This window comes from Halichoerus grypus, chromosome 12, assembly GCF_964656455.1.
Source record: "Halichoerus grypus chromosome 12, mHalGry1.hap1.1, whole genome shotgun sequence".
Lineage (NCBI taxonomy): Eukaryota > Metazoa > Chordata > Mammalia > Carnivora > Phocidae > Halichoerus > Halichoerus grypus.
This window is the reverse complement of record NC_135723.1, coordinates 21,415,110-21,440,968: the sequence shown is the minus strand read 5'-3', so window position 1 is coordinate 21,440,968 and position 25,859 is coordinate 21,415,110. Positions and strand designations below refer to the sequence as shown.

General features: G+C 42.0%; 1 protein-coding gene across 3 annotated transcripts in view; it reads right to left on the bottom strand.

Moving 5' to 3' along the window:
- Window positions 1–22,461, bottom strand: part of RELN (reelin) — a 490,351-nt gene extending 467,890 nt beyond the window's left edge. For 2 of the 3 annotated variants that reach the window (XM_078060040.1, XM_036067465.2), the window contains exon 1: window positions 21,981–22,460. In XM_078060040.1, coding sequence (XP_077916166.1) covers window positions 21,981–22,206 — 226 coding nt within the window. In that variant the 5' untranslated portion in view covers window positions 22,207–22,460. Of the gene's footprint in view, window positions 1–21,980 lie in introns of all 3 variants that reach the window. The other variant, XM_078060039.1, reaches the window with a different exon arrangement.
- Between the last annotated feature and the right edge of the window lie 3,398 nt (window positions 22,462–25,859).

Sequence of the window (25,859 nt, the reverse complement as noted above, 5' to 3'; positions counted from 1 at the left end):
AACTCTAAGCTTCACGGCCTGTTCTGAACCATCTCCGACTGCTCTGGATCAGAAGGGCTTCTCTCGTGTCTAAAGTCTGATAGCTCATGTGGCTCATGCCACTGTCCTGTCACATCATTTATTGTTCGGTATTTACACTTACCATTTGGTTTTATTTTCAAGTACATATATTTTGAAGTTGTTTACAAACTCCAAACTTCTTACAAACGTTTTTATTTCAGGACCCCTGGGTGGCTCAGTCGGGTAAGCATTGGCCTTCGGCTCAGGTCATGATCCCAGGGTCCTGGGATCAAGTCCCACATCAGGGCTCCCTGCTCAGTGGGGAGCCTGCTTCTCTCTCTCCCTCTGCCCCTCCCCCCTGCTCCTGCGCGCGCTCTCTCGCGCTAATAAAGAAAATCTTTTTAAGAATGTAAAAATTAAATATATAATGAAAAGAAGAGAGGAGAGAGAAAAAAGGGAAATTAAGATGTGAAAAAAATTTACAAAGGTAAGTAAACGTAAAGAAGACGAAATTAGGGGCGCCTGGGTGGCTCAGTTGGTTAAGCGACTGCCTTCGGCTCAGGTCGTGATCCTGGAGTCCCTGGATCGAGTCCCGCATCGGGCTCCCTGCTTGGCGGGGGGTCTGCCTCTCCCTCTGACCCTCTTCCCTCTCGTGCTCTCTGTCTCTCATTCTCTCTCTCTCAAATAAATAAATAAAATCTTTAAAAAAAAAAAAAAGAAGAAGACGAAATTAAATCTCTTCGGAGATCCAACAAGGCAAAGGATATTATTGCTTCCTTGTTCAAATCTAACCATCTAGTGATTCTTTTCACTAGACTATTACTGTAATTCATTTGCAAATAGAAATAAGAGGCACTTGACTACTAAGAGCCAGTTAGAAAAGATGGTGGGGGGGGGGAAAGACGGAAATGATCAACCAAAAATGCTAAATGGTGTCACATTTTTACATGCTGCCTAAAAACAAAACAAAACAGCCCACATTCTGCTGCAGCCAAGTGCTGAGGCTGGAGCTGGGGCTGGGGCTAGGGCTGGAGCTGGGGCTGGGGCTGGGGCTGGGGCTGGGGCTGGGGCTGGAGCTGGGGCTGGGGCTGGGGCTGGGGCTGGGGCTGGAGCTGGGGCTGGAGCTGGGGCTGGGGCTGGGGCTGGGGCTGGAGCTGGGGCTGGGGCTGGGGCTGGGGCTGGGGCTGGAGCTGGGGCTGGGGCTGGGGCTGGGGCTGGGGCTGGGGCTGGGGCTGGGGCTGGAGCTGGGGCTGGGCTGGGGCTGCCGCAGTGTGGACAGCAGGACCTGCTCCCAAGAGGTCCAGGGAAGAATTAAGTGTAAAATCTCTTAACATTTAAAAGAATTTTATATGAATTGTCATGCTTTTATGGAAATATAAAAAGCCAGTCATACCAAATTCAATTAAAATTTCAGAATAATGGGAAAGAAGATTACTGATTCCGTTTGACATTTTGTAGGTTTCATACCCCTCTGCACCTCCATTATCCCAACTGTAAAGTGGGAATAATACTAGTACCTACCCCCATGAAGTTCTCCTAAGAATAAGTAAGTTAATTCCACAAAGGGTGTAGAGAAGGGCCCTGCACATAGTAATGAGAGCTCAATTAATGCTGGCATTTTTGCTGTCTTAATCTGTTGAGTATTCCTACCATCCTGATTTTCCCATCCATAAAATGGAGGCATTTGCGCTCACAAAAGAAAAGCCTATAAGAATAATAAGCTAGGGTTTTGAAGCCCCTCTCATTCCAGTGTTCTCAAATTTCCGTGTACTATTTTTGCCCTACTGTCCTGTTGAAAATAAACTTTATTCAGCAAGATGTAAAATTAAGTTGTTTTGACTCCTTTCCATTTGTATACAATCTGCCCTCTTCCTCCATCCCACCCTATTCATTTTCAAATGCCTTACAAATGCTTCCTAAAAATAGGGGAAAATCAACCCCCCCAAAATATTTGTAAAAATATTTGGAGTTCCATAAGATACCTACATATAAAATACACAAATACCAGTATCTTTCCTATGTATTAAAAATGGCCAATTAGAAGATGTAATTTAAAAGATCACTTATAATAAAGAATACTTAAGAATTTGTGGGAGAAAAATGTTCTATTCAATAAATGGTACTGGGAAAAATGGCAGAACATACAGGAAAAAATTAGGTCAGTACCCTTCTTGTTAGATGAATTCTTCTTAGGATGAATTTGAGAGTTTCGTGCAAAAACTAAACGTTTTTAAAGTACTAGGAGATAGAATATAAGAATATTTTTGTAATCTGAGGGTTCATGAAACTTTTTATATGCATAATACTGAAGGCAGAAACCATACAGCAATAGCAGCTAACACTGACTAGCTTACTATCTGCTAAACATACATTATCTTATTTATTGTCATATCATTTTAATGTCAGTTTTCTTTTTACACAGAAAAAAATAGGCCTTACCAGTGTATACAGTCAGTCCTCATGATTCACAATCCCTTGTTAATTCACCTACTTGCTACAATGTATGTGTAACCCCCAAATCCAAATCAAGACTCAAGGTGCTTTCATATTCATGGACCCGTACAGAATAGCAAAAAAATTGAGTCGTCTGACACACACATTCCCAGCTGAGGTCAAACAAGGCAACACTCTGCCTTCCCATTTCTGCTCTTATATTGTAAACAAGTATCCTTTTCAAGATCTATTTAGTGCCCCCTTTCTTTGGCATTTTTCTGCTTTTTGTTCGTGATTTCACTGTATAAAATGGCCCCCAACCACAGTACTGAAGTGCTACCTAGTGTCCCTAAGTATAAGAAGACTATGATGTGCCTTATGAAGAAAGTACATTCCTGCATGAGTTACAGTGCTGTAGGCCATGAGTTCAATGTTAATGAATCAACAATATATGTTAAACAAGGTATCTTTAAATAGAAGCACACATAAAACAAGGTTGTGTATTAATCAGTTGATGAAAATGTGACCAGAGGCTCATGGAAATTTAACTCTATATTTCCTCCAGGAACAATGGTTTAGTATTTGTTCAGTGTTTGGGGAGACTTTATAGAATATAACTACCACAAATAACTAGAATCAGCTGTTAAAAAAAAAAAAATTGCAGAGCCAGGATTAGAATCCAGGCATGTTTGATTCCAGAGACCATACTACCAAACAATGTGTCATCCTCACTCTGTATAAAGGAAACAACTGATATGTCTGACTACATAAAAATCAAAAGATAAAGGGAAAATACTCATAACATATATCACAAAGGATTTACTAATATTAACAAAGATTTCTTCAATATGAAAAAGAGGAACCCTAAAACAGAAAAATGAGGGGTGCCTGGGTGGCTCAGTCAGTTAAGTATATCTGCCTTTGGCTCAGGTCATAATCTCAGAGTCCTGGGATCGAGCCCCGCATCGGGCTCCCTGCTCAGTGGGGAGCCTGCTTCTCCCTCTCCCTCTGCTGCTCCCCCCACTTGTGCTCTCTTGCTCACACTCTTACTCTCAAATTAATAAAATCTTAAAAAAAAACCAGAAAAATGAGCAAATGTTCTGACACATAACTCATATATGCACACACACAAATTAATAGAGATATAAGAACAGTATTTGATCTCCCTAGTAATGAAAGAAATAAAAATAATTATAAAATGTTATTTTTCAAGTCTGTACATTTGGCAAAGACTAAAAAGAATTATATCACCCAGCATTCCTGTGAGTGTATGGATGGGCTGCTGAACAAAATGTAAACTAATGTAATCTTTTTGGAGGAAAATTTGGCAGTAGGTATCAATATCTTAATGTTGTTAATAAATTTTGAACCCGAAACTTCAGTTCTAGTTATTTACACTGTGAAAGTATTTAGGCATCAGTGAGTGAATAATGAACATAAATGAAAAAAATTTCTTGCATTGTTGTCTATATTATCCCAAACATGAAGAGTAGAGGGGATTAGGTATATTTCTATGTACCCATACAATGTAACAGTATGCAGCCACTAAACGAAGATAACCAGCTCTGCATTTATTGGCACGTAAAGATACTGAGAACACAGAGCTGAGTGAAAAACGCCGACTGGCAGGTATAGTTTGAACCCATTCGTGTATGCACGCATATATGCGGATAAAAACACAGACTGCTTACAAGGGATCAGATTTGGAGATTAGCTGAAGGGCTCAGTCCTGAAGACAATATCAAAGATGTCATTGGATCTCACAACTAAAGTTTTAAAATTTCCCCACTGAGTATTTCTTAGAATTACAGGGCAAAGAGGTGCAGCACTGAGAAGCCCTGATAAGGCAGAAACACAGGTGAGGGATGCGCAGATGCCATGTCACAATGACTGGTATCCATCACGTGACTTCTGTTTGGAACAGAGGGGGCGGTCATCCATTCAGGATTCCTGAAGTTTGATATCACTAGATTTAGGAAGAGAAAAGGCCATGATAAGAGACAGCACCACTGTCAGACAGAGGCTTACAAGACACAGTAAGAGCTGAGAGCAACAGGAGTAGTTTGAGGGCTAAACTGGAAAGAATGAGAACCCTGGACAGTTTGCATTTTTTTATGTTCACTTTCTGGCTTATCCATCTTTTCTCTGATAAAGAGGCAGATGCTTCACACACTGCTAATGTATAATATATATGTTCTATAAGATTAGATAGAAATGCTTTAAGATTGGCAGCCCAAAACAGGTACCATCAGCAAAAGCATACACTCATGATGTCGGCAGTTTCTCTGCTCCCTTGGTGTTTCACAATTGAGACTATTAGAATTCCCCCAAAAATTCTGTGCAGGAGAGTGAAATAGACCCTGTTAAAAGAAGCAAAGGTCCCCCGAAGGCTTTAGTAAAGGCACCAGGCATTTGCACTCAACCACTGTAATCGGTAGCAGTAATTCAATCCATATGGTGCACGGAACAGCTTTTTCAAGAGCGTTTCTGATAGCAGCTAAGACAAAACAGGTAGTGGGAGACAGTGCCTCTGTGGATCTAGGGGAGCCACTTGCCCCACATGAAAAGAAACATAAGCAAATGAGATCAACACACTTAAGGATGCATGCAAGTTATTATAATCCACTACTTAAAATATAATAAAATAGGGAAAATGTTTATGTGAATATTTACCTACTCTCTATGTAGGAAAAGACTGTCCAGGCACAAAAGCAGTATGAGAAAGCCAAAGAAAGGTATATCTGTTTTTATAAATTTATTAATATAATCTACATATAAAAATTCGTGAAAAAATAAAAATAAAGCCACAACTTGGGGGAAAGCATTTTGCCAAAATTTGGAAGAACTGCAATATATTCATCATAGTGTTTGTATCATTGAAAACAAAATGACTCTGACAAAAATGTCAAACATACACATTTATAAATTATGCTACAAGCATAGAACAGAAGATTATGCAGCCATTAAAGTTCTGTTTTTGGAAAATGTTAATATAATGATCACATAATGTTAAAAGAATAAGAGAAAAAAATTAATTGTAAGTACAGATCTACTTACTCACAGAGGAAAAAAATCAGATACTTAATAACTTAACATTATTGTCTGTGCCAGGCATTGTGTTACACTTTATATGTACTAGCTCATTGATGTTTCATAACAAAACTATGAGACAATTTCTTCTTAAATCTTATCCATAAGACTTGAGCAATTCTCACTATCAACACCTGAAAACATTCATGTTGACATCTACAGGCTTGGAACCTCTGATCTCTCAACTTACAGGGTATCCGTCAGTGAACTTTAATGAAGATCCAGAATTCTCAGTTGCTGTTCCCTTCGTATATTCATCATTGCCCCAATAGATTTCTCTTAAAAGATTAAGTCTTTTGAGAAATTTGAGGGTTTTGTGTGTTTTTTTTCTATAAGGTTATTGCATATCTGTTGAGCACGGAGCCAAGCTATTTTGGTCTCTGTTCTTCCCATTATTTATTCCCATTCAGATGAAAATTTAAATACAAACTAGCTACCCATTCATCAAAATTGCTTCAAATTTATTTATGGTACAGCACAGAGGAGCTTCTGGGAATAAGAGCTTAAAGTCTATTATAGTTTCTATTAATAATTGCAGTCACTAATTGCTATGAGAACTTTTTTGGATATGCTAACATATAGTTAAAGCAAAGCCAATCCAAAAGACTACTATAAATAGCATTGCACGGTCTCACAAAAGTCATGAGAATTTTGTAAGTTTGGAGGCTGGGAAAGTAGAGACATGGTTCTCAGATTTTTTTAAAGATTTTTGTTATCATGGATTCAAAAGGCCAAAATTTAGAATTATACTCACAAATTCTGCATAAATGATCCACTTCATTGCCTTATTTATTTTAGAATTACCACTTTCATAAGACAGTTTTAACTATAACTGAGATTAGACAGGGTTCCCAAGTGCTATTTTAGCTCATTGATTCATTAAACCAAAACGTTCCAAATGCCTGCTATGCTCCAGGCACTATTCTAGGCACCGGCAATAAAGCAGCCAACAAAACGGACAAAAGTCCCTGCCCTGGCGGAGCTTAAAGGCATTATGCTGATGGTGCACAGCAAGCAAGCAAGGTAAAGAATAAAATGTTAGATGTTAAGAGCAGCAACGAAGAAAAACAACGCAGTTCAGGGGAGATGGAGTACGGGGAGAGGGGGCCCACAGCGGCACAAAGAAACAGCAAATTCAAAGGTCCTGAGATGAGAGTGAGCCCATACGTGTTTGAAGAACAAAAAAGAGGCTTTAATGTTGGTTTCAGTGGAAGAGTAAGATAAGAAGTCAGAAACAAAGAAGTCAGAAACGTAACAGAAGAGCCAGGTGCTCCAAGGCCTCATAGGGACATAGGGAGCAACAAAAGGGATGGACAGAATTATGATAGAATTTATCATTCAAATTTAGGCATCTTTGCTGGTAAAAATGCTAAGCTGACGGGTCACTGGGAAAACGGAGGTGGACCACAGCTGTTCAGGCAACTTGGTGGAACGGACCAGTTGCCATAGGTTGTGGAGCAGAGGAACGACACGCTCTTGGCTTGAGCGGGATCACTCTGGTTGCTGTTCTAAAATGAAGGTGAGCAAGCACTGAAGCAGGCATGTGATTAGGAGCCTGCCGTAATCCAAGTGAGAGGTGGTGGCCACGGCAGCTTCTGGGTGTGTTTTAAAGTAAAGCCAGCAGGACTCAGGGATGGATCAGAGGTGGGAGGCAGAGAAAGAAGGTTTGGGGACTGAATAACTGTACGTCCTCAGTTGGCAATAATGAAGTTGAGGAGACTCAGGGAGGAGCTACCTTGTGGGTGGCAGGATGAGGGGTACGTTAAGTTTGAGATGCCAACAGACATCCACGTGGAGATGCTGAATGGGGAATAAGACACAGCAGTTCAGAGAGCTGTGTGGCAGTCACCAGCATGTAGATGGCCCTCAAAACATCAGGATGGATGGCAACCTTAGGGAGATGGGGCAGATGAAAAAGAGAAAAGGCAGAAAGGAGAGAGCTGAGCACCCCAGTACTACAAAGTCAGGGAGGAAAGGAAGACATGACAAAGGATGAGAAGGGGCAGCCAGGGAGGGAAGGAGAAACTAGGAGACGGTGAAATCCCAGAGGCCAAATGATAAATGCATCAAGGAGAAGGGGGTGATGACAAGTGATGCTTTAAAGGTCCTGGCAAGCTGAGGACTGAGAGAGGTACGTTGACATCTTCCTAGTGAACACAGGGATGGTCTGTCTATACTGATGCATGAAAGCAGAGGCATGTACTCACTGATTTACCTCTGATATTCCCTTGCAGGTCACTGGGGGTGACCCCGGGGCTTTGAACTGAAGAGGAGAACACACACCCCAGAGAAGCTGGGCTTCTTGTACAAGTATAGGTAGTCTGTACCGCACTGCACAGCTTTCAGAAGAGAATTAGACATGTTCACCAAGCTACAAAAGCATGATAAATCACTATTAGGCTAGATCTGCCCCCTCCCCTCCAAAAATCACTAAATTCTTCACATCTGATGAAGGATGCTACAGCACCCCAGAGAACATTGCTTCTCCACATGGCCCTGTGTTATAAACATCACATTTACTACCTCAGAGGTCATTCCACATCTTTTATTCTTAAAGATATATACTGAAGACGGTGGCAGTTATCTTTTGTTTTGCTTGACCCAAACCCACTCCCTCTTCTTTGGAAAGATATCCCTCCCACTCAACAGCCATCCAAGAGCGAAGGCCAGACCCCAGATAAGCCAGTAAGACTTGTGGTCCCAGGGATCAGAATTCAGTGACACAAAAAAGGAGAGCGGTTGAAGAGGATTCATCCTAACTGTGGGGCTAAAAAAGCCTCAAAATCAGAAAAAAAAAAAAAAAAAAAAAAAGGCCAGAAATAATCAGAAAAGCCAGAAAATCATGGTCCTCACCACCTCAATTCCTTTAGCAATTGACCACTCCCTCCTCCTGGATATACTATCATTACTTCTAACATTTGGGTTTTCCTTCCATTCTTCAAGTTAACCCACCTTTTTTTTTTTTTTAAGATTTTATTTATTTGACAGAGAGAGAGAGAACATGAGCGGGGGGGAGGAGCAAGGGGAGAGGGAGAAGCAGGCTCCCCGCTGAGCAGGGAGCCTGACGTTGGACTTGCGGGACTCGACCCCAGGACCCTGGGATCAGGACCTGAGCCGAAAGCAGACACTTAACAGACTGAGCCACCCAGGAGCCCCATAAACCAACTTCTATTAATAAATTCCTTTAGCCCAAGTTATCCAGAGCCGGTTTCTGTGGCTAGAAACCAGAGTACCCCGGTATACCCACCAGTCTCCAAACTCTGTGGTAGTTATTAAGACTCATCAATTTTCAAGTCAGGTCCATTTTCCAACATAAGTAAAAATGAAGGTTTGAGGGCCATTTTTACATTGGCAAAATAAAAGCTTAAGAAATTTTTTAGTTGGTAATATCCTAGTAAGTATTCTTAAATTCTGATTATAAATGTCTCTTTCACTGACAAACATTTCTAAGGAGAAACATTCTTTTTACTCACTGGAAACATTTATTGGTCTTGAATCAAAGTAGTGGATTTTTTTTTTTTTTTAATGGCTGTTTCATCAGGATGGCAACCAAGCATATGCTTCATGCAAGATGTCCTCTTCTTTTCCTATTCTGCAGGGCTTCCCTGGTTTTCATGCTTGGGAACAACTGGTATAGTGGGGACAGGACAAACTTGTTTAAACAAGCAAAAATCATTCAGCAATTCAGGTCAAGCCAGTGGGTATTATTTTAATAATTGTGAAGAGCTTGATCTCCAGAGCATTTACATTTTACTTCAATGAATATAGATAGGTATCCCTTGGGTACTCATTAGTGATACCAATTTTGAATTTTCATTGATTGTAGCTTTCTATATGTCTAAAATATTTCACAATTTATTTGAAATTGAAGTGTCTGCCTCACAGTTTCTGTTACAAGGCTGACATAAGCCACTTGTGTTTGAGAGATATTCTAAAAGGTTTAATGCCTGCATGAGGGCAGATCACCAGGGAAAGCGGTCTTAGGGCGTCCTACCCCACACCTGAGGTCCTCAGACTTGCCCAGAAGAGCTGCAACTTGACACAACTCCCCAGGGAAGGCCAAAAGGAGAAACAATCTCGTTTGTCCCACCTGAGAAAAGGAAAACATCTAGATGTAGACCTTCTGTACATTTTTTGGGTAATATCTTTATAAAAGCCACTGTCCTTCCGTTAAAGTCCAATGAGGCCAGGGGCGCCTGGGTGGCTCAATCAGTTAAGCGTCTGCCTTCGGCTCAGGTCATGATCCCAGGGTCCTGGGATCGAGCCCCGCATCGGGCTCCCTGCTCCGCAGGAAGCCTGCTTCTCCCTCTCCCACTCCCCGTGCTTGTGTTCCCTCTCTCGCTGTGTCTCTCTCTGTCAAATAAATAAATAAAAATTAAAAAAAAAAAAAAAAGTCCAATGAGGCCAATTTTTATTTCTTAGGAAAAGCACGGCCTCCTGTCAGGACCTCTGAGAACCTTGGTGGGTTCTAAACAGGAAGCTCTCCAGTGAATCTGTCCTCCACCCTCCGGTTTGCTTTCCACCAGGGGTCAGTGGACCTCAGTTAGATCTGAAGGCAAACTGAGATAAACTATGGTGGTGACAAATCAGGAAATATTTGCATTACGGATGTAAGTATGAGGCAAGGGCAGCCCCTGCTTCTTGACACTCGACACCAACGCCCTTGCAATCCCTCATGTGTCACACTCGCCCGGCTGCCACAAGCCTAAGGCTGCCCTCTGGGGCAGGAGGTGAATGATTTGAGGGCAAGGGCAGAAGAGGATCGTTGGCAGTTGCTCTTTTTTTCTTATTCAAATGAGCTCAACAGAAAGTGGTTTTTAAAGATCAGATCCATGTATGAAAAAGAACCCTACAAAGCCAAGTGCAAAACAAACATTATGTCATTGGCGTCAGTAACCCCGTGGGAACAGACCTGCGGCTAGTGAGCAGGTTAGACGCTGCAGAGAGCTCTGCGATGTCATCAGGACTCAACAGTGTGCCACATCCCTCAATTTCACAGGCTGTACTTGCCAACTGAGAACACACAAAGGAATTTCCTGAAGGAAGAAATATATTACAAATACATGAACTTCAGTGAAAATCTTCTTGAAATGCCTCAGTTTAAAATTCTCCCCTTGTGTTCCTCTTCTATTCTGGTTCTACTTAAATTCTATTAGTGAACAAACTTCTATTAGAGAACAAACTTGCTGTTTACTTAAAAATCTTAATAGAAATTACATTCATCAAAAGGTTAAAAATGTGAACAAAATCTGCAAATCACTTTTTTATATTTTTATCTGTTGTCACACTTTGAAGACATATTAACTCTTTCAGGTCAACAGTATACTAAATGGTTATCTTTGCTTTCTGCTTTATCTGGAAGATAATGTCTTAGACAATGAATATTTAGGACTGAAATTCTGACTTTGTTTGGCATGGATATCACCTTTCTGGTTTAAGTTTGCAATCTTTATTTTAAGTAACAAAATTGGCTTTTACTGTTCTTTGTTTTCTCTTTCTTAATATGTCTTTTATTATTTCTTCTTCTTATCCCTATCCTGAAAGAAGTGTCATTTCTACAGATAAATGCATACCAGCTAGAAGCATGGATTTCAAAGCAAGACAGACTGAGAACTCCTGCCTTGGGCAAAAGACTTAACATCTCTGGGACTCAGTTTCTATATCCATAAAAGGAGGATAATAGTACCTACCTCACAAAGTTGACGTGAAAATTACATGATTAATATATGTAAATTTTAGATCAGTGCCTAGCACACACTAAATTCTACTTTAGAGTTTGTTATTAATATTGCTATTAATTTATTTCTAAGCCCTTGAGTTGCCTTTTTTATTTTTTGATAATATCAGTACTTGCAATGGGAATGTGAACCCACTTCTTCTAAGAGACTAAAGCCCACTAATTTCTGTATATTCCTCCATCACAAACACCAGACATACAACTTTTTTTTTTTTTTTTTTTTTTCAGTATGAGAATGCAGGAAGTGTTTATGTGAGAAAAGGAAGTAAGAAAAGAACTGGAACTATGATCATAGGATATTTCAACATTCATAACAAAGGTGGCCTACATGAAAAGATGACATGTTCCTAAAGGTAAGACTGGAATGCCTGTTTCCTCTGTCAATATGCAGCAAGCAAGAGAAATGACAATGTTGGATTTGGTCCTAGAGGCTGAGCCAGACATAACAAGCGAGGTTAAGGTTGGGGCAGAGCTCACATTCACAACCATGTCACACATCTAGGTATTTTAAATGTCAACAGGATTTATATATGGTGATGCTGCATTTTGGAGAGAAAGGACTGTCAGGAAACAGTTTGGTGAAGGAAACTAGCATAAATTGTCAGTTATAAGAAACTTCAGAAACTGAAGGTCAGGGACAGGTTACTTTCTCAAAGCATTACTAAAAAGTTAATATAAAATGCACTATTTTTGCTACCTGCGGAAGTAGCACACCTTGAGGGATATTTTTAAAATGCATTATCAAGGATGCCTGGGTGGCTCAGTCGGTTAAGCGTCTGCCTTCAGCTCAGGTCATGATCCCAGGGTCCTAGGATCGAGTCCTACCTCGGGCTCCTTGCTCAGCAGGGAGCCTGCTTCTCCCTCTGCCTGCCGTTCCCCCTGCTTGTGCTCTCTCTCTCTCTCTCTGACAAATAAATATATAAAATCTTAAAAATTAAAAAAACTAAAACATCAAACTGTCTTAGGAAACATCCCCTAGTTCCATCAAAGTGGCCAAAAGCAATTCTGTGGGAGGACCAGAACAATTCAGAACTTGATACAAGAATTGTGACAGACCTAAAAGAGAATGTAAACTGGGTCATCTGGGCATTTAGAATAATTAGGACTATATTCACCTGCACATAATAGGAACCTGACTAATTTTTCTTAAGATACAAGAAATGCAGAATAGGCATTCCAGGGCTGGTACAGCTAGTCAAAGGTACAAATAAAGACAAAGGCTCCTTCTTGGGGTGCCTGGGTGGCTCAGTCGGTTAAGCATCCGATTCTTGACTTTGGCTCAGGTCATGATCTCAGGGTTGTGAGATCGAGCCCCATCTTGGGCTCCACACTGGGTGCTGGTGTGGAGCTTCTTAAGATTCTCTCTCCCTCTTCCTCCACCTCTCCCGGCTACGGCATGTGTGCACGCACTCTCTCTCTAAAAATAAAAAGTAAAAAATAAAAAATAAAGATCAAGTCTCAGGGCACCTGGGTGGCTCAGTTGGTTAAGCGACTGCCTTCGGCTCAGGCATGGTCCCAGGGTCCTGGGATCGAGCCCCGCATCGGGCTCCCTGCTCCGCGGGAAGCCTGCTTCTCCCTCTCCCACTCCCCCGTTTGTGTTCCCTCTCACACTGTGTCTCTCTCTGTCAATTAAATAAATAAATAAAATCTTTAAAAAAAAAATAAAGATCAAGTCTCCTCCTAAATTCCGGGTCCACTTTTAGCATGTGACCATCATCCTCAAGGTCACAAGATGGTTGTACCACACCGTGGCTAGAAGAAATGGGTAAGAGTAGGGCAAAACCCAAGTATCTCTGGGGTCTCTCTAAAAATCATCCTTACCAATTTTGTCAATAACCTTTCTAAAGATCCCACTCAGTAGACTTCCTAATTCATCTTATGAAATTATATTGCAAGGGAGCCTTGGAGTTGAGTATTTTTAACTGGACACATAGCTATTCTCAACAAAATCAGTAAGAAAGGGAGTTTCAGTAATGACTAGGTAGACAACAAGCAATATGTGTGACATAATGAGGCATTCTGGAGTCTAGGAACAGGACAATCTTCCTCCACTACTGTCTAGGGAAGAAGAGGTCAACCAGCCCGCCTGACCTGAGTTGGCTACAGAAGCTTTCCTAGATGCTGGAATCTGCCATTGTGATCATAACTCCATGCTTCCAAACCACCTGCTAATAGTCACTTGCCTACCCATAAAATCTTTGCTCCAGTGGACAGAATGCAGTGGACAGCTGAGGCCTTTATCCTGACAAGTACATTTTTTTATTGTAAATGAACCGACCTTCCACTTCACCACCAAACCACTTGTGGATCTAAGTTTCCTCAATTAGTCCCTGAGGACCTGGTGAACTCTGGGTTCATTATCAAAATCAATCACTCTCAGTTCTAGTTTGGCTGAAATTGTTTTGTATTTTAAAATTATTTCACATGGGTTGTAGACATATATATATTATAGGATTTGACAAAATATATTAAACTGATGTCAATATTTACTTATCTTGGCATCTTTCCCAGACTACACTTAAATACACAAAGTTTGGTGGTTATTATGACCATCAAATAAAGAAAAATACTCAATTTAGGAATAGGAAGGCTTGAGTTAGGAATGGGCTAAGTTAATAAAAGTTTTGGTTGGACTAGAACCATACTAAAACTCTTAATTCTAGGCAAGTCATATACGTATTTTGGCTGGGCAGCACTTTCTGATCATACATATTGGATGAGGAGTTGATTTTTTTTTAATTTTTATGACTCTGCTCAATAACTAAATTTGAAATTTCTCTGGAAATATGCCACATATTGACAAGGCACAAAATGGGCATGCATGGGTAAATGGCTCCTAGCTGTATATGCAGCGCTTCAAATATCCTTATCTAATGTTGGGTCCTAATGTTGGATCCTACCAGATGATAATAGCTACTATCTAAAAAGCACCTATTGTGTGTGAGGTGCTTTACAAGCATGGCCTCATTTGATGATTGCAATCCTGAAATATGAATATTATTATTTCTACGTTAGAATCAGAAAACTGAGACTTACAGAGGAGATGTAACTTGCTGAAGGCACACAACTAATAAGTGGCAGAGAAAGGATATATACACGGTCTCTCTGCTGCCAAAGGTTGAACTCTTGCCACTCATACATGCCTCTGCCTCCCAGGACTGCCCTTTTTAGTGAAATAACTCTCAACTCTCAGCCAAGGCATCTTTGAAGTTCTGAGCTGGAATAGACAATGGCACAAAACGATAAAACAGATCTCGCTCAAGAAAGACTACAGTACTCATCCCAGAGCAACACATCTCCAATCTAGTGTTTGCTTTATACCAAGGCCCCCACCCCCCTTTTGACCTGTTAAGTGCCAGCAACCAGAAAAGTTGGCATCACTATTTCATACCTGGGCAACTGCAGTTATGAGCCTTGGTACAGACCACCGAGTGAAGACGACGACTTGAGGTGACAGAGGGGTTGAGAGAGAAAGTCCTTCATCAGTTTACTAGAGGAGATTCTTTGCACTCAAGCATTCAGACGTCTCCAGGTTGAGCTGTCTTTCAGATTCAAGCTAATTTAGTACACAGTTTTCCAATTTCTGTAACTCCCGCCAATGTGTACATCTATGCTTCTATGTACAAACTTCAGAATCTGTAGTTTGACCAAATTAAGTGACAATGGGGAAAGTGGCCGACTCAGAATTAAACACCTACAGGCTTGCAAGTTCTTCCGAGAGATTTTACAGTGTAGGAAGAAGGGCCCGATTCTGAGGAGTAATGAACCTATAATTTTTTAAAAGGGCAAGTGCATGTCACAGAAACATAACACTAAGTTTTTAAGAGAATAATACAAAAGCCTACTCATCTACTTCTATGATTGCAAATATCCAATGAGTACAATAATTGTTATAAATCTACTGATATTTTTCATGTTACAGTCAAGGGAGAGAAAAATAGAGATGGTGACAGAAAATCTGAAGGGAAGAAGGAAAAAGAGAAAGAACAGAAAGAACAAGAGAAGAGAGCTGTAAAGCAGGAAAAGGGAAGGAAGAGGAGAGGGAGAGCAAGGACCTGTGACACGCTGGAAGGGAGAAGAGGAGGAAAGACAATGAGAAAATTTAGGAGGAGGAAGAAAGGGACCAAGGGTGAGAGCACGTGAGAGACAGATGGAAGAAGAGCAGGCTGAGCAGGAAAGGCAGAGAAAGTCAATTCTGCGGCGAGTGTGGCTCAGGCTGGTCAACCATGGTCATGCGTCCATGTGTCACTCGGTATGTGAGCACCCGCATACATCAATGGCAATCACTCATGAGTTCTTCACTAGTTGCAAAGACTCCTTGAATCAATAAAATTTAATTTATTCTGGTTTCCAAATAAAGTTTTATTTCTCTAGGGAAAGATGATTTAGTATCAAAAGATAAGCTGGGTTTCAGCTTTTACTTTGGAACATCAGAGTTCCTATGACTACTTCTTTGTGGCATCCAAAAGCTACCTAATTACCTTCACTTTGTTTTTTGAGTGAATTAGAGCTGCCTTAAGCCACACATCGACATCTGTACATTCGTACTGATCCTTCCGCACATCCCTACATCTGTTGCTATATTCGTTCCTACATGGGATTGAATAAAGAAGGAAAAAATAGGTATAGTTTTAGCAAAGCACATCTTAGAAATAATTGGTTAACCCATAGGCACGGCATTCAATCCTTTAGAGGCTCTCTTGCCTTCGATGAGATGGGCATGGCAGATATCCCGGGGAAAATTACTCTCTGAGCTATACAACCGAAACCAAAGTAAGCTCACCTCATGGGGAATTACCTGACAGCCAAGAATCTTTTTTTTTTTTTAAATACACCATTCCTGTGTCTGGACAGTCATTATGAAATCTTCATATTTGGAAAACTCAATTCCAATTTCTGAAAATGTGTTTTTAATACTGTTTTGCTTAAGCACGGTAAGAATGAAATTATACAGTTTGGTTATTTAATAGATGATCTAAAATCGGTGGGGTGGATTAATCATCCAAATGTTTCTTGAAACCAAAATATTTACATAAATGAATTTCTCTTTTTATCTGTGTTATGTCATTACTCAGACAAAGCCTAAATCATTTCTTTTGTTCATAGTGAACCAGCTATTCTAACAGAATGCATTCCACCTTCCTTCTCTTCCTGACAGAGTGTAGGGCCATCTATTTTTGCTATTTCTATATTACATTAAGAACTTAAAAAAATCTTAAGAACTTTATATCTTACGTGAGAATATATACAATTTTTTAAATGCCAATGTTCAAAAAGTGCTGGTTACTCTTTTTATGCTTTTCAGATGTAAAGGCTATTTGAAATACTAAGGGTTCAATGCATCAGCAACCATCTGTTAACATTAAAGACATAGTAAGTGCCATTTGAAATAATCAAAAGAACAATTATGGCTTAATATGCAACACATTCTAAATAATTGATAATGTAGGGTTCCCTGGTCATTCTATAAAGTTGATCAATTCCAGAGAGAGACAGAAAATAAATCAAAGACGGCTTTCAGATCTATTCCTTTGAATGAACTAATTTATGAAAAAATTTCTTTTTTTTTTTAAGACCTGAGATCATGAATCAGGCGCTCTACTGACTGAGCCACCAAGGCACCCCTAATTTATGAAAAAATTTCAAAGTCAATAGTGTGGACTTTAAAATCTTGTTACAATGCCTACTTTTTAAAGGTGAAAAGAAAAACAATATGGGAATAAGGTAGTTCTGTCAAAAATACATGGTTACAATATGCAACTTTATTTTATTATTTAGCATTTTTAACGAAAATAATAGTTTAAAATATTCATAAAAACTGGAGGGAAATACTCTAATCAAATAATTTCTAGTAATGTAGTATAGTGAATGAAGTAAGAATATCTGCCTAAATGAGATGTTTTCAATTATGAGCCTGAGACCTGATTTTTTTAAATTTATGGTTGGAATTGAACCTCACATGGGGAATATATATTAAAGCAAGATTTATATGATTTAAGAACCAATCTGAACCACATCAGTAAAACATATTTGAAATAAATTGTAGAGAATGAGATGAAGTATATAACTGTTAGAGCAAAATGCTTTAAAATGGTCAATTTTCACAGTCACATACGAGTAGGACACCACTGCAGTTCACTTATAAATTGCATTTGACAAATGATCCTGAGTTTAAATGTGCTGATTCTGGAATCCGAGACAGGTAAAGGACAAATAACCACACACCTGATCAAACAATAGTTACCTTAGCAACATGAGATTACTTTAATTCAAATGATAATATCACTCCTTTGAAAGGAATTTTATTTGGAGTATATTACCAAAAATTACGTCTGACATATATCATTCCTATATTTGAAAAGTCATTACATCACACCGCCTTTGAACAGTGATTTTTAAATAGCAACATGTTGATTCCAGAACACACGTATTTATAATAGTAATATTGGCAACTGTTACAACAAAATGCTCTTTTTCCAATTATATCTTTTTTTAGGTAAATGCTCAGTTTTAGCAGCGGGAATTTATTTCCCCAATCACCCCATAACATTTTATGCGGTTAAATAAATAAATCCCCATTTAAATAAATAAAGGGATGGAAACATAGCATGCAAGAACCACCAACAGTGCTACTGCATTTACAAAATACAATACAATCCCCCTTTTAAAGTATTATACCATATCACTAATTCAGTTCTGCTTAAGACAGAATTTTTTCCCCTCAATCAAATATTTTGGAACATTTTTTCACTACAAGGGACTACTTCCCGCACCTTACGCCCCCTTAATAATAGGGAGTCTAGTCTATTTCTGGATTCAGATAAATTGTCTTATCCAAGCTCAGGCACTTTCCACAGACTCATTTACCTATGCTTGGCTCTCACGGATGCTTTTTCTAATGTCTGACCTCTCCTCTCTGATGGTGACTGAGTAAAGCCAATCTTGTGAGTAGGCAGGTTCTTATTCCATGATTTCAAGGTTTCTAAAAAGTCTTTCTACCTCAAAATGTATTGTCTGCCTGCTCGGTGATGCTTAAAATTCTTCTAAACAAAAAAAGGAAAAACATCTTTCTACCATTATAATTAAGACTGTGGGAGAATTTAATATTGATGAGTCACACTCTACAAATAAGTTGGGGGGAGGAGGCTGTAAACAAAAAAGGATAGGTAGTACCTGAGGGTAAAGGGGAGAAACAGGGATTATCTTGGGAAGGGAAAGGTGCAGACATCAACTCGACCTTTGCATGTTTCACAATACTGCCCTGGTCCCTAGGAGAAGGAGCAGTGAATCGCCAGGTGTGGCTGGGAAAGAGAAATGGCCACCTGGCTAGATCAGCTAGGTTTCCATTTCCTATCTTCCCATTATTTGCAAACTTCTACAAAAAAATTCAGGGTTGGTCCTGGAAATCATGTTGTGGAAATTGACCATATTTTGGGACTCATGCAAAAACAGTAAATCCTAAAAAAAAAAAAAAAAAAAGGTTCTGATCCTGAGACCTTTCTATTCAACACAATGTATGTAAGACCTCTTTTTGCTGAGTTTCTGCAATGTGGTATACTCATGCAAGGACACCATAGTTCACTGTGACTAATGGTGCCATCTCAAGAAAGTCACAGACAACAAAATTTAAAAGATGTAAGAAGATGGAGCACTCAGTCAGCTAAGCATCCAACTCTTGATTTTGGCTCAAGTCATGATCTCAGGGTTTTGAGATAGAGCCCTGCGTCGGGCTCCGTCCTGGGCATGGAGCCTGCTTAAGGTTCTCTCTCTCCCTCCCCCCAACTCTCTCCCTCACTAATAAATGAATGAATGAATGAGTGAATGAATGATATAAGAAGATGAAAACAGAGGTACCGAGTGACACCCTTTAATTAAGAGATGAAAACTAGTAGGAGTAACCATGTACTGTTTATAGAGTTGCCAAAACTGCAAATACATAGATATACTACTTAATGTTAGAAATATGACAACTCTGTTAGACATGCAAGCTTCAAATTCTGTAGTATTATATTTTTGTTTTTGAAAAGATTTTCTTTTTAAGATTTTATTTACTTATTTGAGAGAAGAGAGACAGTGCTTGAGCGTGGGCGGGGGGGTGAGGGGTGGGAGGTAGAGAGGGAGAGGGAAAAGCAGACTCCCCACTGAGCAGGGACCCTGACTCCGGGGCTCCATCCTAGGACTCCAGGATCATAACCTGAGCCGAAGGCAGATGCTTAACCAACTGAGTCACCCAGGTGCCCCCAAAAGATTTTCAATAAAATCTTTAAATAAAGGTGACACATACAGAGACCCGTAATTTTGAACCACTTTTATACTAGACTGACATTTGCCTCTCCATTTCACATTCTGAGCTCTGTCACACAGCACAAGTCCCAGGGGGCAGCTGACATAGTCTGATCTTCAGTAATGTTCTGTGCTTTCAGTAATGTTCTGAGCTTTAAAAAATTTTGGCTGAATGACCTTCTATTTTGGTCTCATATAAAATGAGCCGACCAGAAATGTATATTAGATTAAGTTTTTCTATTATCAGTTCAATTCCTAAAGATGCTATATAATTAATTTTAACATTAATTTCTAAAAGTCTAAAAGAAAAAGAGACACACACAAGCATCATTTCATTTTCAAACAATTCTTCAACCTGTAGAACATTTTACAGGGAAAAACTCTTACTGAAGGCCTGTTTCAAGCAGGCAGTTTCAAAATCTAAATATTTGATAAAACAGGTAACGGGAATTTAAAATATGACATGAACAGTTCTCAAAGTTTGTAATAATTTGACCTTCTTGAAGTTACATAATAAAATTTCTCTACCTTTTCTGATGGCAGAAAAGAGATAGAAATTGAGGCTTCCCCCACAATGTCCAACTTGAAGTACTACACTTTTTTCTTATTCCATATCATTCATTCTTTTTCAGACTCAGGTACGTGATTATGGTCAGTCTTTGGCTGACTTATATTTGCTAGCTTTATAGCAAAAGCAAAGGCCATGTCATATTTTAGTATTTTTAAGTTTTCTATGCTAGCACCGTACAAAGGATGTGGAAAACGGAAGAAAAAAAAAAAAAACCCAATAACAAGGCTTTGTATTATCACATGGTCTTCCATCACAACCTGACAATCACACCTTTTAGCCCAGCTTTGGTTCACTTACCGACCACTCTCACTTAGAACTAATGACAGGCAAGCACCCTTGCTAAGGGTCATACCAAGTGACAGGCTCAATCAATCAGTCTTTGGGTTAGGTCTTGGTTGCCATCAAACTGGCTGGTCTTTTGACTTAAGGATTCTCGGGACCTCAGAAAAAACACCAGAACGTTCTTGGGAAGGGAGTGACAGAAACACTTTACTAAAGAATGGACTAGTTACTGACAATTAATTTTTCAAAGTCTAAAATTCCACCGAATTAGACTCCTGCTTTACAGACAAGGCTGCCACCATGCCACAAGAAAGTTGTAAAAGCACTCTTCTAAACCTCGGGAAAGGATTTATTTACGTAAAACATTTTAGAGCAGACATGAAGATGTTTTTCAAAAAATAGAAAACTTAAGGACTCTGATCATTTTTACACGCATGTTATCTGAAAAGCCAGCTGCTGGGTGGATTATCTCCTGCTATGTCAATAATTGTTAGCCCACAAGACATGGAAACTATAATAGATGACTAGGCAATAGTTTCTATTTGGTTGGGTATAAGTATTTTTGCCTTGAAATTCTAATCAAATAGTGCCTGTCACACCTTAGAAGCACCATGGCAGTGAAATATTCAGAAGTGCCAGAGGAAATAACAGAAAATAGGTAATACCTTATTTCCCCCACATACTCGATTTACTAGCTTGAAACAGTCAAAATACATGCACCATATAAAATTCTATTTCTCGGAGCTATATTTTACTTCCTTAGCAACGTTTAATTTTGATGAAGGACTCCATAATGATCCTTTTTAAAGAAAAGATACCTTTAAATTATAAGGGGCTTCAAGCCCTTACCTGGATATTAAAGCTGTGCAGATAAAAGACAAAGTCATCAATAAACAACACAGAGATCACTTTAAAAACAAGCAGCACGTTAAGTAAGAGGAATTTTTTAAAAACCCATCTATTACGGACATTTTAAGGGACACTTTATAAAGCACAGAGAGAGCTGGAAGCAACCGCTCCATTTCAGGAGGGCCGTTTGACACTGGATGAAATGGGGGACCCCTGGCTGGCGAGCAGCGGGAACTTTGCAGCGGGCAGGCGACGGCGCGGGGCGGCCGGGGACCGGGGCGCGTCAATCTGTCACCAGCCCGTCCGCAGAGCCCGGCGCCAGCCCCAACGCCACCCGGCTACCCTTCAGCGGGGAACCGGGAGCAGGACAAAGGTCTGAAATCCGAGCACAGGGTTAGGGAAACAAGACGCGCGGATCCACTAAACGTGTCAGCGGCAAGGACGAGGAGTGAGCGGGGAAAGACGCCAACCCCCAATTCTCAGGCGTTTCCCACAAGAACCGGCTCATTACCAGGAGATGAGTGAGGGGGGTGTGTGCTGTGTGGCGAATAAATCCCAACTCGCGACTCGATCCTCACTAACTTTGTTCTCTGTCCCTCCACAGAGCGCAATGTTGAGGGAAGGGCTCTCTTGGCTCTCGTTTAAATGGCCCCTTGGAAGAAGGAAAGGGATAAAAAGCTGCGCTCGCGGGCGCACCGGGCCGGGCGGCGAGCGCAGAGCTGCTGTGGTACCTACCATGGTATTCTTGTCCCGGTACGTAGTAGGTGGGGTTGCCTGCAATGTGCAGGGAAATGAGCACCTCGCCCTGCTCCCCATCCCCTTCCAGCTCCCCGTGGTGGGTGCACAGGAAAAAGAAGGGCGAGAAGCGGGGGTAATAGCCCACCGCCGCGCGCGCCCTCAGCGTCGCCCCCAGCAACAGCGCCAGGAGGAAAGTCCGCGGGGCCCAGCAACTGCGCTCCATGCCGCCGCCGCCGCCGCCGCCGCGCGCCCCGAGCGCCGCTCGCTCATTCAGTTTGGGAGGCGCCGGGACGGAGGAGCCACGCGGAGGGAAGGCGAGAAGGCGGCGGACGGGAGCAGAGCGGGCTCCGGAGCGGAGCCCCTCCGGCAAGTTCCGGGGGAGACCGCGGCTCGCAAAGTTTCTTTGGGCCGCGGGAGAGCGGGACCTGGACTGCGGGCGCCGAGAGCGCGTCGTCCGCCGCCTCCGTGCGCCGCCGCCGCCGCCGCCTCTGCGCGACGCCCCTCGGCCAGGCCTGGGAAAGCGCCCGCCCCCCTCCACACCTTCTTAAAGCCCCGGGCGCCGAGTCCCCCCCGCCGCCGCCACACGTGTCCCGGCCGCTCCCCCCGCCCCCGCGCGCCGCCTCGCGCGCGCCCGCCCGGCCCCCGCCCTCTCAGGCTCGCTCGCCCGCACCTCGGGCGGCGCGGGGCGCACGCCTCCCGGGGCCCCGGCCCCGCGGCGCAGTTCCCACCCGGAAGGGCCGCCGAGGGGCGCGAGCCGGAGGAGGGGGTGGGTCTGGGGGGGTGCTGTCGGGGGCCAGGGGGGCCGCCAACCTACAGCAGGGGACGGAGAAACCTCGGAGAGAGAGAACCTCCCGCCCAGCTGTCTGGGAGAGCACAAGGAGAAGACCATCCCCTTTGGCCCTCAGATTTCCCTCTTTTTCCTGAGAGGAGGCGCGGGGGGAAGGAGAGGGGTGGTGGGGCCGGCGCTAGCGCCGGCTTCTTTGTCTGCGCCGCCCGCGCCCCGCGCCCCTCGGGGCTCGCCCGCCTCGGAGCCCGGGCGGCCTGCACTTGTTCTGGGGATCCGGCCGCGGCCCCGAACCGCGAGGGGCCCCTGCGCTCCCTTCCCACCCAGGCCTCGCGTCCCTCCCGCTGCCCCCCGCCCGGCTCCTCGCCGCAGCGACAGAGCCTCATCTGTAGCCGGGTTTTAAATGAGATTAAGCGAAAGTGGAATTGGCAGCCTCGAGTGGTGCCTGGAAATGGTGATTTGTGCTGCTCGGGTGTGGGGAATTATATGGCAGGAAGGGCTGGCGGAGCTGAGCCCCGACAGGCGCCCTTCGCTGGACTGTTCTGTTATTCATTGCTGCTGGGTTCTTCAGGCGGAGAAGGTGGTAATTTTTAAAATCCGTGTTTATTTCCTTTAAATGTCAGCTACGACCAATGTCCCTGAAATGGGGGAAGGGGAAAACGTTCTGGGGAGACGCTAGCAGTGGTGACTGAAGCGGGTGGTAATGAGCTGCTGCACATGAGACTGCGGGGAAGTGAAATAAAAAGCACGTTTTTTAACCCAGGACGGCTGGCAGGAGCCCTGCGGCATCCGGAGATGGGGGAGCTAGGTTGCCAGGTTTTAATGCTTCTCCCACCCACCCTTGGCTTACCACCAAGCCCAGATAAACCCGCACGTACAGAAATGAGTAGATTATAAAACTGGAAAGAATGGTGTCTTTGCCTATGGGGGGGGGGGGGTGCGCGAAAGGCAGGGGCCCAGGGGAGACCTCTGTAGTCATTTAGGTTGCAAAAGGAAGAGATTTTCTTCCTCTTACCCAGACCGAGTTCAGACAGGCAGAAAGGGCCCACTTCTGGCTGCCTTCTGGTTTTCCTTCCTTTGAACCAACCCCGAGGGCCCTACTGCTGTATATATTTGATGAAATAATCGTTACCACTGCAGCTATGTGCTGGGTGCAGGCTACATGGGCTCTAGGTAAATTAACACATATAATACTCACACCACCCCCAGAGGCAAAAATTATCCCCATTTCACAAGGGAAGAAACAGTCAGAAATGTTGATTTGCCCAATATCAGTAACAAAGGCTGGATGCAAGACAGCCTGGCTGCTGGCTCTAAAGGGTCTCGCCCAGAACTGCCCTGCAACCATCTACAACCTTAGCTGGAAGGAAAACCATCACCACCACCTGTTCACAGCACGCAATGTTGCCCCAAACAGACTTACAAGAAACTCACCCCACAGCTGGCATGACTGTTACCATATCTTCCTGTCCAGTTATGTGAATATAACCTAACACCAAATTAATCACTTCTAGAAAGAATCCAAAACTATTGCACATTTTTAGCTAACACTTTTAAATGTTTACTGTGAGCCAAAGGGCTGTCCTAAACACTTCATAGATTAAACTCTTCTAATCCTCATAACAACTTTATGGGGGAAAGTACTATTAATAGCTTCATTGTACATATTATGAAAATGGAGCACTGAGAGGTCAAGTAACTTGCCCAAGGTCACACAGCTGATAAGTGAGAGAGCCATGACTTAAACAGTCTGATTCCAGAGTCCCAGCACTTAACCACTGCAAACCACTTCTAAGGAATGCATGTTGGTGTTGTTAGAGGGATGGGAAAAGAACTATTCTTTACTAATACCGGATTACTTCATTTAATCCTTACATTACCCTGTGAAGTAGATATAATTATCCTCACTTTTTAGAAAAGAAAGTTGAGATTCATAGAAGTTAAGTGATTTGTCAAGGGCACTCAGTAAGAAGAGGAGTCTGGGATCACATCTGGCCATGCTTGCTCCCAAGATTGCTGCTTTAAATCAATTATCCTTAGGGGCAGCTGGGTGGCTCAGGCAGTTGAGCATCCAACTCTTGGTTTTGGCTGAGGTCATGACCTGATGGGTTGTGAGATGGAGACCCAAGTCAGGCTCTGGGCTCAGCGAGGAGTCTGCTTGAGATTCCCTCTCTCTGCCCCTTACCCCACTCACACACACGCTCTCTCTCTCAAATAAATAAATAAAATGTTTTTAAAAAATTGTCTTTAGTAAAAGCACTGATAATTGGTCCAGGACATAACTGGCACTTAATTCCCAGAAGGTTACCAATTCCCAGAGGTCCCCCTCTTTCTGTTCTATAAGAAGTACTCTCTTGTACGTCTCTTACCATGGCTTTTTTAGCATTCAATTTATGTAACCAAGTTTATTTTCCAATCTTCCCCCTTTTTTTGTGCTTTAACTTTTTACAACATTACCTTGCTATGTACATTTTGGTGACTTCTATACTCTTAACTATGCAGGCTCAAATCTCTGACTTCAGCCCTATGGTTGTTCATTAACAGGCACAGAGACTGTTCAAATAATGCCCTGAGTGGTGTTGAGTTGCTTAAGAAAGGGATAGATGCTGGTACACCCCACTTAGCAGTCCTTTGGACAAGCATGAGTACTTGTGCTCTTACAGTAACAGAGGTCCAAGTTCACACACCTCTGATACTTTCATGGTTAAACCCAGTTCAACTAGCTATTATTAATACATTTTAATAATCTTAAAAATAAATCAGGAAAATACATGACATCTATATAGAATCACCTTGAACATGAGGAATTAGCATCTTCCTAGTAGAGCACTTTACTGAAATCCCACAACAGGAGGCAAAGTGGGTTACAATTCAAAATTTCCAGTTTCCCAGCTCCTGTGTTAAGCCTTAGATCTTACTTTTATTTAGTGAATCATAATAAACATCTTCAAGAATATTTGGTCCAGAAAATCTACAAGCCTTCAAACTAAATAGAAAAATAGAGAAATGCTTTTCAAGAAAAACTGGCTTTCATCAAAAAAAAATCTCAAAAAATAAAAAGTGGTGTCAGGGGTGAAAAATGAGTAAATCTG